Source organism: Sinocyclocheilus anshuiensis, unplaced genomic scaffold (genome assembly GCF_001515605.1).
Source record: "Sinocyclocheilus anshuiensis isolate Anshui unplaced genomic scaffold, SAMN03320099.WGS_v1.1 scaffold1746, whole genome shotgun sequence".
Lineage (NCBI taxonomy): Eukaryota > Metazoa > Chordata > Actinopteri > Cypriniformes > Cyprinidae > Sinocyclocheilus > Sinocyclocheilus anshuiensis.
Genome location: NW_015545562.1, coordinates 1,496,641 through 1,512,609, shown reverse-complemented (window position 1 = coordinate 1,512,609; position 15,969 = coordinate 1,496,641). Strand labels below are relative to the sequence as shown.

The 15,969-nt window shown below is 36.8% G+C and overlaps 1 protein-coding gene across 1 annotated transcript in view; it reads right to left on the bottom strand.

Annotated features, from left to right (window-relative positions):
* atf6 (activating transcription factor 6) overlaps window positions 1–15,969 on the bottom strand; it is a 42,174-nt gene that overhangs the window by 9,565 nt on the left and 16,640 nt on the right. Inside the window, exons 8-14 of the mRNA XM_016499402.1 lie at window positions 10,102–10,287; window positions 9,728–9,819; window positions 9,317–9,457; window positions 7,623–7,733; window positions 6,740–6,839; window positions 4,038–4,108; window positions 2,498–2,609 (exon numbers count right to left, since the gene is read on the bottom strand). Coding sequence (XP_016354888.1) covers window positions 2,498–2,609; window positions 4,038–4,108; window positions 6,740–6,839; window positions 7,623–7,733; window positions 9,317–9,457; window positions 9,728–9,819; window positions 10,102–10,287 — 813 coding nt within the window. The remainder of the gene's footprint in view (window positions 1–2,497; window positions 2,610–4,037; window positions 4,109–6,739; window positions 6,840–7,622; window positions 7,734–9,316; window positions 9,458–9,727; window positions 9,820–10,101; window positions 10,288–15,969) is intronic.

The window sequence follows — 15,969 nt, the reverse complement described above, 5'->3', positions numbered from 1 at the left end:
ATTTTGTCTTGTTTTCCAGTACAACTGTCTGAAGAGTTGCTTATTTGAGTTGTTCCCAGATATTTGTACTTGAACTACATCAAGAACAGAATGACATCACTTTTTTTTTTTACATTTCATAAGTGTGCGATTAATCATGATGTCTTGAGAAGAAAAATTTCTGAGAATTGATCTAAATGAATTTTGATTAAAACAAGAACAGATAGGACTAAGAATGGGGTAAAAACTTAATTCAGTTACATAATGAATTAATACTAGGGAACATAATACTTTTTGCAGTTTTTATGCAACTTTTTTAGCATTACTATGACTTTAAGAATTCTGCTCTGATTTAAGACCTTTTTAAGGCCTTCATTTGTGGAAGGCATCTACTTTCGGAAGGCCAAATAAAGTGCTTTTGCTTTCGCCTAGAAACACACAGCGTCTCCCTGACATGGCTGCTTCAACACTAACTGCGATTACTGAAACCACGCCTTCTTTCTTTGCGTGCACATTTGGGCAGCATTATGCAAATATTTCCACATAGTGAGGTAGATATGTGGGGGCGTGTTAGAACGAGCTGTTTTAGGGGGGCGTGGCAGAGTCTTAACTTTGATAAAGAATATCTCTTTGGTTTTGAGACTTTAGTCTTTGCAACTTCGGGGATCTTATCTATGCACAATCAGCTTGTAACACTCCAAAGAGAAAGGAAAACTTGAAATCGCATCATATAACCCCTTTAAAGGAAGGTCAACATCTGAGGAGGTTTCTGGAGGAGCTGAGTCAATGTTGTGAAAGTCTGACTTCCCAAAAGACTGAATAAACCTAAGAAACTTATCCAAACATAAAAAACAGGGCAGTGTCTGAATATGACTAAACCAATCAAACATCATCTGGCTCAACTCATCTAAGATGGGGCTCATTTTGTTTGGTTGAGATTAATGAACACTAAAAACAAAGACAACTTTGATTTTTGAGTCTTTAAATCAAGTTTAGTTGGGAAAAAAATGGGGGGAAAAGCAGTTGGCAAAACAGTCCTACAAAAACATATTTATTTTCTGATTATGAGTCATTGACATGAGTCATTTCTTTGTTTTAGTTTCACAAAAAAAAGAGAAGTGGAGACCTGTTTGCCATTACAAAAAATCATCAGGATGAAAAGAGAGAGTGATAACCATTTACTGTCACATCCCATGCAAACCGGTGAAATATTTCATTACGCTAATTTAGCTTTTTTGCTTTGGGCTACTGTGGTTCGTCTGAATGCGGATTCGCCTGTCCGCCGTTCCCTTTGTAACAAAAGAGATCTAAGATTCTTTTTCAAATATGTCAGCCAACATTATTTGCATCTTCCAAGTGAATAATCAAAAGCAGGTACTGAGAGTATGGAAATAAACATTAAACATACAAAGAATAAGAAAGGAACTGATGAAAGATGATGTGCAATTAGACAAACAGAAAAAAAAAGACCAGATTACTACAAATACAGTCTGACTCCAAATGAATGACACTCACCTTGAGATCATGTACATGTGCACGAAAAATTAGGCCTGAGTCATCTGAATAACTCTTAGTCTTTTCGCCTATTACAAAGATGAAAACTAGCAGCAAACAAAGTGACTAAAATAAAGTGTTTTAAAGATAAAACAAACTATAAATGTGCACTAAAATAGCCAAATCACAGCTCACTTTTTGTATGTGATGTTTAGGGGTTGGTGAATCTGACATTGAAAACACTAATAATAAATAATGTTACCAGCAAAGTGGTCACAGCAAAAAAAAGACGCACATGTGCCCATGAATAATAACAAACAAAAAGTCTTATTTAGTTGATCCAAACAAATCTCTTGAAACGATTTTGATAATTCTCTGCCATGAATCTCACAAACTTTGGCAAACCCACGGAGTAATTGTTAAAAAAAATCTTATTATTATCAATGTAGAAAACAACTGTGCTGCTTAATATTTTTGTGGAAACCATGATGCATTTAAGGTTTGATGAAAATAAAGTTCAAAAGAACAGCATTTATTTTGCAACATTATACGTCTGTCTCTTTAGATCAATTTCATGCATCTTTGTCAAATAAAAGTATTAATTTATTATTGCCCCCAAACCTATGGACAGCGTAATTGGTGTAATACATTTTATAATACAATTATTTTTGTATTATACTCTATACAGGTGAAAAAATCTCCACAGATCAGCTTATTAGCTTGCATATATTCATTTGAATATCACAGAGACATGCCAAATACTAGTGAGGTGGCATTACAAGAACCACACAGTGTGCTTTATTTCAAACAAGAACGATCGTTTACAAACTGAAAAAACTGACGTTTATAAAGACCTCCCAAGATCTAACACATGCTAGAAGATGCCATTAAGGTGGAAGAGTCTCAAGTGTCCCTTTATGATGCTGTTTGGCCTCTGAAACCAATTAACCACATCCATGTGTGGCCACAGCCCGATAGAAAGCAGGTAAGACAGATGAACAGAGAGATAGGGAGGTCAACTTACCCGGCGGAAAGAGATCACGTAGAATGTGTCCCCTCTTCTGTTGAGTTCATCAAAGAAGTCATTGTAGGTGCGGTGAGGGGCGTAATACACCTGCAGCTCGCTGCTGGGAGTCCTGAATACAGGATACAAACACTTCAAACTCTGATTTACATTTTGCCACTGATAACAACTGCCTGTGCTTGTTCTAATGTTATTGCTGCAGGTAAAAACTTGTACTGAATAAGGAATTTTATACATGCCGCTTAAGTTCATTTCAAAAAGCTGTATCGAATTTACTTTGCATACCTATTGTAATAAAATACCATGTAACCCAGAGCAAGCGAAAAGTCTAATTACAATTCTCATGAATCTCTTGATAAAACCTTCTTTCCTGTGTGAATGTGGCCTTTCCCCTGTTGTCAGTGTGAAGCAATGGAATGACAGCCATGTTGATTTCTGGCCCAATGCATTGCTGAGGTCAGCCAAACTACAGCAGCCAGAAATATGATTTACCCTGAGGGACAGCAAGTGGCCCACCCAAAAAAAATTAAATAAAAAGATAAAACAAACGAAAACAAACAAAAAGACATGTAGGAGGATATGTCTGTAAGGTGTAAAAACTGTGTATTTTTTTTTTTTTTTGGTGCAATAAACCAGGATAGATTTTAAGTCAACAGAAATTGCATTCATAATTCATTGTACTGTAATGTGACATTTCCAAGTGACTTGATTTTATACATCTGGAATTGATAGGACTGTGAAAAGTGGGCGTTTCAAACTGCAGTTTGCAGTCTTTTGTGGAGGTCTCTCCTCTTAAGACACACCAGCATCCACTTGCAGGGTGGCTATCTGACTGCTATCAATTTCACCCTCGAGAAAATCTTGTAATTGTGTTAACTACTGGCAAAATATGTTATTAAAGACGGCAAGATGTACACCAATAGCCTGAAACAATGCTTCAATAGCAATTTGGCTATTGGTTAACACGAACCTGAACATTACACTGTTAGAAAAGTTATTTCAGGGGCATTACAAAGATTATGAATTAAAAAAATAAAAATTGGGGGGGAATAGCATGTACTGATACACAAAAAGATGAGAAATCTAATTGTGTGTGGCATAGTTTGAAATACCCCTCAAGCATTACCACCGGACTTGACAACAGCTTTGAAAAATGACATTAAAAAAAGAAAAAAGAACGTTGGGACAGAATTCTGTAGCTCCACTCTTCAGATTTCAGCCAAATTGATCACATACTTTGGCAGATCATGTATGGGGCTTCAAACTTCACTGTGTTGTCTTGTAATACATAAATTCAAATTGTGCTCAGACCATTTCTCAGAATGCATGTTAGTGAACATTACAACATTTATTTACAACAAAGTTTACATTATAAATAAAGGACAGAAATATTTTCACACATGAGAAACTACCCAATGAAAAAGGCTATACAGCACTAATACAACACTGCAGACTCAAGAACCAATGACTGACTCTCAGGGACTAAATAATACACTGTTTGGCCCGGATGATGTTGCAGGAAATTCTTCACACAACTTACTTTTCAGAGGAATCCGTGTACTGGATCTGTGTCATGATCTGTGGTACCTCAGCCCGTTTATCTGCTGCTTTCTGTTCAACAAAGAAAATAAAAATGTCACTTCCTTTTACCTATTTCATAAAGCACGCACAGTAAGACACATGGAAATATGCATGAGCTCATTTTTGCTTTTATATCTCTGCACTTGAGCTCCTGTCATTGTGTGTTATGCTGATAAACAGCATCTCTCTCAGAGTGCGTTTAGTTCTGTGCTCTGTGTGGACAGCGTACAGTATTTGGGAAACAGCCATCTGTCAACACACTCATCCATCTTCAATCATCCAACATCTCAGCACCCTGCATGACGACAGTATTTACATAGTGGCTCAATCCTGGTGACGGAAAGCAAACAATGTGGCGGTACCAGAGTATAATAGTGGAAGCAATCTAGTTTTGTTTTCTTTGAGTTGTTTTTGTTGTTTATGGTGAGGACATTATTTCTCTGGAGGTAGAATTTCCTGTTTAAGACCACCAGGTCTTCTGGGCCGGAGATTTTTCCAGAACAGAAGGTCTTTAATGTGGTGGAAATGCATGGAAGGATTCCAGATTGGGCGATGGGAACCTATCAGTGGAAAATGGCTATCAATGGATATGTGTGTATGCTTGTGTCTGTCAAGTCAGTTTCCCAACATAAGGTAGAGACTTCAAACACAGAGCAGCCTTTCAAACAATCAACTTGCTGCACATTATGTTTCTCTAAATCATAACAAGCTGTCTATCCAACTACTTTAACAATTAGTTATCTGATAAAAACAAATGATAAGGAACTAACGCAAACAAGTACATCCTGATTAATTCTGCCTGCATAAATCGTACAGCTTCACATTAAGCCAGAATGGGGCTAAAAGAAAGGTTTCTGGAACTAGTTTAGTAAAATTATTAATACCGTTTTGAGAGAATCTGCAACCCAAGCTGGCGAAATTTCTTAAACATTTATGCGATGTTACACCACAGAAAGCAGTCATGATAATTTAAGGCTCTCTGGAGTAACAGTGCGGTTAAGCATCTTGCTTAAGTGCTCAATGGTGATAGATTACGAATCACCCCTTTTAGGGTTTGAACCTCGGTTTCCAGCCCAATGATCTTAAACCACTAAGCTACTCCAATCTCACCCATGCGGCTAAACTCTGCTCTTATATTGTCTCAGATTTGTGGCTGTTGGTATAACTTATAAAATTTCAGCAGTCAATATGTTGTATGGCTAGGAAATAAAATACATTTGTGTACACATTTCAAGACAATTCTTTGTGACTCTTTGACATCCTTTACAGCACCTTGTCTCCTTTGACTCCTTTCATAGGAGTGTAAGCTATCACTTTGACTGAACCTGGACAACTGGACAAACAGAAGTAGATAACTACATTGTACCGTTGTCATGACATTCAGCACATTCTGTCTTCTGTGCACAAGGCTCACAGCAAATAAACTGAACCCATTCATCTTTTCCCACCATTGTGATTCGAGTGTTAATACATTTATGGGCCCTCTGTGTATTGAATAGTCAGACTGAGACACTTTTTAATGGTATACACTACCAGTCAAAAGTCTGGGGTCAAAATTAATACATATATTTTAGCATGACCACATTACTTTGAACAAAAGGGACAGTAAATACCGTTATAATGTCATTACAGTGTTATATAATATAATATAATATAATATAATATAATATAATAAAGATTTTGAACTTTCTATTAATCCAAAAATCCTGAAAAAAATGTATCATGGTTTCCACAAAAATTATAAGCAGCACATTTGTTTTCATCATTGATAATAATAATAATAATAATAATTAATGTTTCTTGAGCACCAAATCATATCGCAATGATTTCTGAAACATCATGTGACACTGAAGACTAGAGACAGAGCTGCTGAAAATTCAGCTTTGCCATTACAGAAATAAATGTAAAAAGTTTTTAAATTGTATTATTATTGTTTTTACTGTATTTCTAAATGCAGACTTGGTGAGCATAACAGACTTCAAAATCTGACCTCAGATTTTTGAAAGGTAGTGTAATATTATTAACATTAATTTATTGCATGAATTGTGGAAACTGTTGACTGCTGAATTCTACATAGGGCTTTTAAAGCTTAAACAGAACCGGGAGGGTTTATACACACATTCAAATCAAGTAAAGCTACTGACAGTGGTTTTGAAGAGAATTAGACTCAGTTTGGAAATGACTGTAAAAAAAAAAGTCAGAGAAAAGACAGATTGACTCCGCAAACTGGGGCAGGGGGCTGTTTACTTTCCCAAGACTACTGGATTACACTTAGAGTGGGTTAAAAAGGAGTGAAAGAGATGAGCAGTGTGAAAGGAGAGGATGCAAAGAGAGGGGTCTCATCCCTAATGTAAACATTTTGAAGATCTATTTAAAGAAAATAAACAGCGTTATGTCCTGGTGGTTCTCAGCTGCCTGTATCTGGGTTGGAGGTATGCAACCCAGTGTCTGCACTTGAGCCACACCGAAAAAGATGTCATGCTGAAGTTGAAAGCGAAAGAAACAAGGCTCTTCAGTCACTGCACTGGACAATGTCAAGACCCTTTGGTTTCTCTTGTTTTTAGGACGGATTATCCACAATATCAGAAAGAAAACAAAAAATAAAGAATGATAAACAATTCAGCTTTAAATGAGGAGAATCTAGAAGTTGTTAGGTCATACCAGGATGGTTCTGCCTCTGTGCTGAGTGTTGCTCATGCGGCGAGTTTTGGTCCGCTCAACCTCGTGACGATGTACCCAGCCCCTCAGCTCATGCGCTATCCTATAGTTATGAAGAGCAGAAACATCATTTCAGATTTCATAAGATGTCATGTGGTAATAAGAAGAATGATGTCATCCAAAACCGTGTAGTTTAGTATAAAAAAGGTATGGTCAACAAGAATGTATCTTTGTGGTCTTATGAATTTTTAATTAATGGCTGGACACTGGATTTGAAATTGCAACCAAACTACATAATAAATGAACAGAGAGAACAGAGAAGAATAAAAAAATACTGTTTGGTGCCTATTAAAGCAATAAGCTCAAAGAAGCTGTGGTTTACACTTCCTTAGCTGTTCTATGGTTACCACATATAATCAGAAAGCAACAAAAAATGTATAAATTTTAACAACAAAATAGTTCAAATCATTTGTGCATGATACTGGTTAATGAGGTCTCAGGTGTGTGTTTATAGAGTATTTTACAACAGCTTAAAACATGACTCAGCAAATCATAATCAAGGAGCAGAACTGTTTTACAAAAAGCCGATCTAACGGATGTTGGATGATTCAAAGACTGCTACAATTATCTTTTACTGTCATCACAACAGAGCTCAGATGTTTATGCACCAGAGTTGTTGTTCAGGGCTATTGTAATAATTCCTTTTCGGCTCGGTTCAGATCAGATCAGACTGGGTAATCAGATATAGCAAATGTGGACCTAAATGTGGATCTAAATCTGAGAAGATCTGGCTTGTCACAGAACTGCCAGATAGTACTAACACTGTTAAATATATATTAAAACAGCATTTGAATATCAACTGATGTAAAACATGCTCAGTACTGACTTCATGCACTTGGTCCTGTTGACAGGTGGCTGGCAGGGTGGTGGAGTTCTGAAATACAGAGGATCCTTCACCACCATCAGTGCCTTCTGCTCTGATACCACATCCTCTAACCTATGAGGAAGAGAGAGAATAAAAACAACATTAAAGACAGTAAAGTGTAAGAAGCAAAGGAAAGAATGGAAAATGGGGGTTCAGAATCTTTATAAGGACGTTTTAATTCCATGACAACACAAGGAATTTTATAAGGCTCTTGATTTAATCATCTCTTGGTACACTGTTGGCTTAAGAATACCATGTGCAAGTGTGCAAGCCAAGATAGTTCCTTCTTATCTTGTCTACGGGAAAAGACAAGATCTTTAAAATCAACAATGCCAACAACTTGTGCCAAGTTCATGCCTAGCGCAGGTACAGTGATCCTGTGCTTAAAATAAAGCCAAGACCTCATGGATGACAAAATACCAAATCTCCATGATGTAGTCATTTACAGTTCAATGCAATAGGAAACATGTGGCCTCTGAAATGACATCAAGCACTTCTGGCTGGGGATGAGTGACACTGAAGCTCTGGGAAGCTGGATCTATGTCTCACAATCTTTGCTGACACAGAGAAGCTCATCCCACAGAAGAAGGGATGTCTGGATTATTTTGTGGGCTTAAGGCGGCAATAAATTAAAACACCAGGCTAAACTGTTCTTAATATATTCAATGCTCAACAATAAAAATACTTTACATAGGACAAATCCTGGGCTATTAGAATTACAGTCTCTGCACAGATCCAAACTCAGACTGGGACACGGGAGCAAGAGATTTCACAAGAGATTTTAAAACTCTTGCAGGTGTTTAAGAACTCCCTTTGGAAAACCAACATCTGGATCTCAATCTATAGGCTTTTATTCGTTCTCCACTGCTGAATTACATAATTCCATTTCCTGCTTTGCTCCCCAGATAGCTAAAAAAACTAACCATTTCAAACAATTCAACCCTAGGATGCATTTCAAAAAACCAATTACACAGTTTAAGCTGGAAAAAAAAACTTTAGTTGAGCGTAGGAACGGATGTTAGTGGAAAAAACACAGCCGTAATGGAAACACCAGAGAGTAAAGAACAAGGCAAGGAAATAAAAATGGACCTAAAATTGAGCCTTGTGGAACACCACTTGTTTTAGCCCAAAAAAATTCTCACAATCTTAGCAACGCTGGTGATCTTGTCTAGCCCAGGCCCCGGGAGGTTTGAAACATGGCCCCTGGGAGTGAAGTAACTTAAATTTGACAAGATGCTTGATGAATGTCTTTGAGAAAACACAGTTACAGGTTTTAAAAGTATGTCTTCAAATATCCATCTTTTCATGTGGGTTTTCTGAACTCTTATGAGTTTTATGTTGTTGAAGCAATTTTTTGGACATGAGAAACCAGTATTGCCTTTCAAAACATTGCCCTGGGTAGATAAAATAACAAACTTAACTAGCTATCCAGTCATAGTATGTAAACTCGACTGTGGGGCAGAACAAGAGCCCTTGTTCTCTTACACAGGCATTTGGACAGAGTCACTCAGCACCTGTGCTGACGTGTTTTCCAAAACTTGAATGGACTCTACTAGATTTGAAAGGTAAGGGTCTTGGGTGTTTCCAGCCAAACACAGAGCATTAAGCATGACTAGGTGTTTGTGCAAATGTAGAAAACTACAGAATAGCATTACCTGTTCACAGGGTTAGAGGGATCAGTCTGAGGCCTGTCTGACTCCAAGTTTCTCTCCGACTCTGGGGAAAAGCCCAGCAGGTGTCTGCCACTGAACGCAGGGGCAGTAGGAAATGTAGACCCTCTGTCTCCTCCAAGCAGACTGGGTGGGACAAACAAAAGGAAACAAGTCAGGATATTAAATAAACCTTTATATGACACATTCCTTCTGGTTCCTTCAGAACAGATGCATATGGGTTGTAGTCAGGCTTTAGAAAATGAATCTTCCAATGGGACCAAGTTTTCCTTGTGCTACCAAGTACTTTCCTATACAAATTATTTAGTATGAACATTCATTTACCAATCTAATGTGCAATCATTTGACAATCCATGACAAATGAAAATACAGAAATGGAATGAATAAATTATTTACCTCATTGGACCAAAGTTAAAGACCAAGAAGACCATGACCGCCATAAGACACACAGCTCTCCGTTTTGGCGCAGTTGCTTTCAGCACAGAGTTCTTAAGAGAAAAGTAATAATAGTGAAGGTTAACATGTCATTTTACCAGAAGTACAAGTTAAGACATTTTGATTTGAAATGATGAGGTCAACACATTATTAGAAATTATTAGAAATATTAGAAAATGTAACATGAATGGATAACCGTTCACAATATGGTCAATAACATGCATTTAGATACGGTAAATTTTCATTTCATGTTGACTTTAAGTGGGTCTGCTAATAATCTAAGATCTTTCTTAAAATTAAAGCCTGCAAAGAGATCAAGGTAGATGGACTCCAACCTCACTCATCAGGCCATCCACTTGTCTTTTCAATGTGCCATTTTCATTCTTCAGCTTCTTGTTCTCTGACAGCGCCGCCTTCAGATGGGCCTCCAGTGTCAACAAATACTCCTTTTTCTTCTTCCGGGAGAGAGAAGCAGACTCTCTGTTCTTTATCATGCGCTGCTGTCTCCGAGACGCACTTGACTAGAAGAAAAACAATTAGGTCAAAACTAGTAATTACACTAGTCTTTGCTTATGAGATGTGACACACAGGCAAGGTAGTTTGCTGTTGAACTTCACTTCCACCACACAAATGAGATCTTTGTTTCAGGCACTTGTACCAGACACAGACTAACCGATTCCTGCAGGAAAACTGTCACGACGACTGTTTGGCAACATGGTTGAGTCATACTAAAGGTTGTTTATAGTGCAAGCAAATTAAAAAAGTGATTGAGGCTAGTCCGATTTTTTCACTAGCTCTACCGTTTGTCAAGACAAATGGAGCATGGCTGGACATCCATATGTGCCCGTGGCCCCTATCCACACATACTCCACCTAAAGATAATAGCAGACAGGACCATCTGGCATACTGTCCAGTATAGAGGAATGTGAAAAGAGATACAGACCTTATGTCCTATTTTCCATTCAAAGCCATAAGAATGTTTCTGTTGCTCATTACAGGCTGGAATTATAAGTGGAAAAATTAAAAGAAAAAGTATTAGCAAAAATAATGACGGAAATAAAAAGATAAGTAAATAATGATAAAAATCCATGATACCACCATAAACTTAGCTTCATGATACACTACTGTTAAAAAAAATTTTTTTAAATTTTTTTTTTTTACTGTTACTCAGCAAGGACAAAAATAATTGATCAAATTTTCAGTAAAGACATTTGGGTAACACTTTTTTTTAAGGACAAATTCTCACTATTATCTAGTAGGTTATTAGCATGCATATTACTAGCATATTGGCTGTTTATTAGTACTTATTAGGCACATATTAATGCCTTATTCTACATGACCATATTCTAGATCCCTTAACCCGACCCCGTACCTAAACTTAACAACTATCTTACTAACTGTTAATAAGCAGCACATTAGGAGTTTGAGGGAAAACTCTTAGTTAATAGCAAATGTGTTCCCTAATCTAAAGCGTTACAAGATTTATATTTCAAATAAATGCTGTTCTGTTAAACTTTCTATTACTCAAAGAATCCTGAAAAAAAGTGTCATTGTTTCCACAAAAAATATTAAAGCAGCACAACTGTTTTCGACATTTCAATATTTTCCAATATCACTCTTACTGTGTTATTGTTAAGCATAGGAGACTTCTTTTTACCAACCCCAAATTTTTGAACAGTACTGTATATATTTTAGTGGTCAATGGAAGTGTTACCTAAATAAGCTTTAGGTTGAAGGATTTGAACTTTCTTCATTCAAGTATATAGCAGTTGTAATTGGATATCGCTCATGCACTGGTGTTAGTCAAAAGTTTCAAAAACAACTACATTTTATAGGCACAGACATAACAATGAGCCTGTTTTTTTTACAAAAAAAAAAAATTTCAAACAAGTGATGAATTTATGTGTGCCCCACATTAACAATGTTCTGGAACAGGATTAAAACTCTTACCCAATTAAAGTTAATTAAGCTTACATAAGCAGGGTCTGCATATAATCAAACCACCACCCAGACCTGACAAAACTCAGGGGTCAGATGCTTGCAGCAGACATGTCTGGGAACAGACCCCACCCTAAAGAAAGTAGAAAGACGAAGGTGCACAAAAGAACTTTACTGCAATAGACTAAAGAAAAACTGAGACCACTAGTGGGGTGGGGTTGACTGTTCTCACAGCCAGACCATTTTAAGACTGTGGCCTAATAGTCCTGGTGATTAAACCACTTGGATCTCCATGTGCCTGTTTGTGCTCCCATCTCATGAGAAAACACTCCTAAAACCGGGAATCGGGCCACGGCCATGGCCAGGGCCTGGGAATGAATAACATGTTTGGTTACAAGAGCGTGGGGTGCCATCACCATGGTGATCGAATCGGGTGGGAGGGGAGGGATTGGTGGATGCTGGCACAGATCACCAAAATTCAGCATTACTGAGGATTTGTGTAGAAACAATGTATGACATTTCAGTCCCATATATGACTGAGGGAATGTCCTTTAACCAAAACCTTAGTATATTCAAACCAAATGTCAATCACCCAACACTCAGACTAATGGCAGCCACTTGATAAATTACAAATATGAGTGATGCGCACAACTTAAGGAACCTTAATAGCAAAGCCAAGTAGGCTCAAAACATGTATAACCATCTTTTAACCAACCAATTTAACCAAGTGTCTGACACATTCTTGGTGAATTTATTTGTTAGCTCATGGTTATTACCCAAATTCACAAAGCCGATATAGCAGTATTCTACTAAAATGACTGTTGAAACTGAGCTTGAAAGCTACTTTGTTTGGCATTGCCTTCAGAAATACATCACAGTTTATTTCACCCTAAGGAATCCAGTTTAGGAAAGATGTGCTAAAGTGAGTTACTCATAATGCCGAGTGTTGTGAGAAAAAGAAAAAAAAAGATTTTACTATTCATTTCTATGTGTTTAGAAAAGTGCTTTAGATACAAATGTTAAATAAATTTGCCTGTTGTGTCCAACTCACAAGAATTTTTTAAACTTCACCTAGATCAAATAGTCTAAATCTGCATTCTGGAGCAATATCCTAGTTTCTAGATGCCATTCACAACCAAAACTATAATTAAAAGAACAATTTTCCCAGGAATGAAAATTGTGTCATTTTTAACTCACCCTCACGTTGTTCCAAACCCGTACGTTGTTATTTTTCCATGGAACACAAATACAGAATTTTTACAGAATCTTCTCACATATCCTTTCCATACAATGACAGTTCACAGTGACCAAAAAGTACTATTAAAGAACCATAAAAGTAGCCCATCCTTTTTATGTCTTGGCTGGTATGTAACTATCTATTAGCGGTAAGTAGGTGATACATAACTTTTATTGGGTTAACAGTCTGACGATGGGGGTAATGATCTGATGCTGCGGTAACCCAGAATTACGGAGTTGCTCAGATCATAGTCCTTCCCTATTACTACGTAACTGCTAGTTTAATCAAGGCAGACTATGATTATCTAATATCTAGAGAGAAGAGCGGTCAAAGTTAATAACATAATTTACTACATTTACTATAACATAACTTACTTACATAACATACATTTTCTGAAGACACATGGCCAATGCATTTTTTAAAATGAAACTAATACTTTCAGTTAGCAATAGTGCATTAATTTGATTGAAACTGACATCAAAGGCATGTTTAATGTTACAAAAGATTACCATTTCAAATAAATGCTGTTCTTTTGAACTTTCTATTCATCAAAAAATTGAATGTCTATTCATCCTGAAAAATGCACCACGGTTTTCATAAAAAACATTAGCCAGCACACCCAAACAGCATATTAGAAAATTCAGCTTTGCCATCACATTAATAAATCACATTTTTAAATATATTGACATAGAAATATTATTTTTAATTGTAATAATTTTTCACAATATTAATGTTTTACTGTATTTTATCAAATTAGCACAGTCTTGGTGAGCAATTAACAAATACCGGTCAATTAATCAGTCAGGTAATGTATTTTTTACTAATAGTGTGTAAAGGAAAAGCGTAGAGAGTCTCAGCCTACAGTCTTCTGGGGCAGGGAACTGAAATCTGCTCGATGCTGCACAGACTGTCTTGCCAAAGATCATTAATCTTAAACTGCTATAACAAAGCATTACATACAATCTGCTACAGCGTCATCAGCATTCAGCTGTTTCAAACATCCCACGCCACAATAACTCACAAGCAGCCATACATAAACACACACACACACACACACACACACTCAAAGACACCTGCCCCACCTGCCAGTTTTACTGTTGCACTGCAATTCCTCCTAAACCCCCTCAAACCCAAAATCTCCTCTGAGGCCAAACCACAAGCAGCCCTAGTTAAACCACAGCTGTGCTAACCCTCCACAAATACACACACACACACACTCAACAGCTCTCTATGGGCTGTGACAGTTTCAATGGGCCTTCACATTTTACCACTGCACACTCATGACATTAGCACAGAAAAAAAAAAAAAGACAGGAAAGATAAACAGACTCTGACCTATTTTTAATCTTAAAAATTAACTTATTCGCATCAAGTGATTGTGTTTTTTGAAGATAACAGTTTCTCCCATGAAACCTGTTGGCTTTTAACCAAGGGATACAATCCACTGAATAAATATTTCTACAAAACAGTTCAACGACATTCCTTACATCACTATATATATATATATATATAGTTTCTAAATATTACATAAAAACAATATACATACATATTCTACACATACATAAACATCTATACAGAAACATACACAATATATTTGTGTGTGTGTGTGTGTGTGTGTGTGTGTGTGTTTGTGTGTAGTGTATCATAATGATTCAACGTAATGATACATATATGTGTATAAACACACATGTATATATACACATTTTTATACATATTATATACATACATACATACACACACACATACATTAAAATGTGTACGTATATATGATCCTACAAGCAGGGAAAAAATCCTCATCCTTGAGCCCAGTTACATAAGATGTATGAAATGCATAAAGGCATCACTTCCATTTTTTCCTTTCTCTCTACATAGAGTGGCCTACGTGAGTGTGAGAGTTCATGTATAAGCGTGTGTGTGTGTGTGTGTGTGTTTGCCACGTAGGAGTACAATACCCCAACCAAGAGTCTGGAGCTCAGAATAAAGGACAAAAACAGAAGCAGGAGAGAGAGTGAACATGTGGCTGCACTCTGCTAAAAAGTTTTTTTTCCTTTTTTTCTTGAGGTTACAGAGGCAAGTCTTTCATCATATTCCCCTTAATGTCAGATCAATCTAATTCAGTCGTCGCTTACATACTAAACACATGAGATATTCTTTAGCCTATTCACACCTCCAAACATATAAGTCTACATTTGAAACTTATTTTGGAGAATGATATTTCTAAAATTGCATAAGATGATTTATAATTACAGACTAGAATAACATTTGAAACCTGCAGAATTGCAACATGCAAAGAAAATGTGGATTTTTACAAGGAAACCACTGGTGTATATGGAGACAATAACTGTTGCTATAAATGTGTGAAGTTGTTTTGCTTCTCTTTCTGCCCAGACATTCACGACCGAGTCTAAATGACAGCTTGTGTGAACTGAATACATTGAACACTGCGTATAAAAATCACACAGGCCATGAACTACCACATAAATGTGCAGATGGGAATGAAATGCACATGCATGGGGCTGTTGCACAGCTGATACTAATCCACTAAATAATGATAAAATATGGATCTCACTCAATGTGTCATATTTTAACACTGTCGGAAACAGAACTCACGGGACGCTGCACCATGGGAGTTTTAAATATATGAACTTTATATACATGATCCATTCAGTTGAGCAACACCAGAGCAGTAAATGCTCATTCATAACAACTGTGCTACGCCACATTGCGTTTTTAATGGCATGTGCTGAAGAATGCTTCTGTGCATGCAATAAAATTAGTTATGGATGGATATTCTGGTGATTTGGAGCAGGCAGCTGCAATGTGATATAGAATTATTTTTTTTCCTGCCATATGCCTTCAAGGTGCTTCCAAGTGCTACATAATGATTGCAAAGTAAATACTGGACTATAATGATATTATCGCATTAATAAATGCATTCATATGACTCCATTATTAGTGCTTTTTTATGCTACACTAGTCACTTTTAATAACGGTCAATATTAAGCTAAACAAGCCTGCACTGACAACAA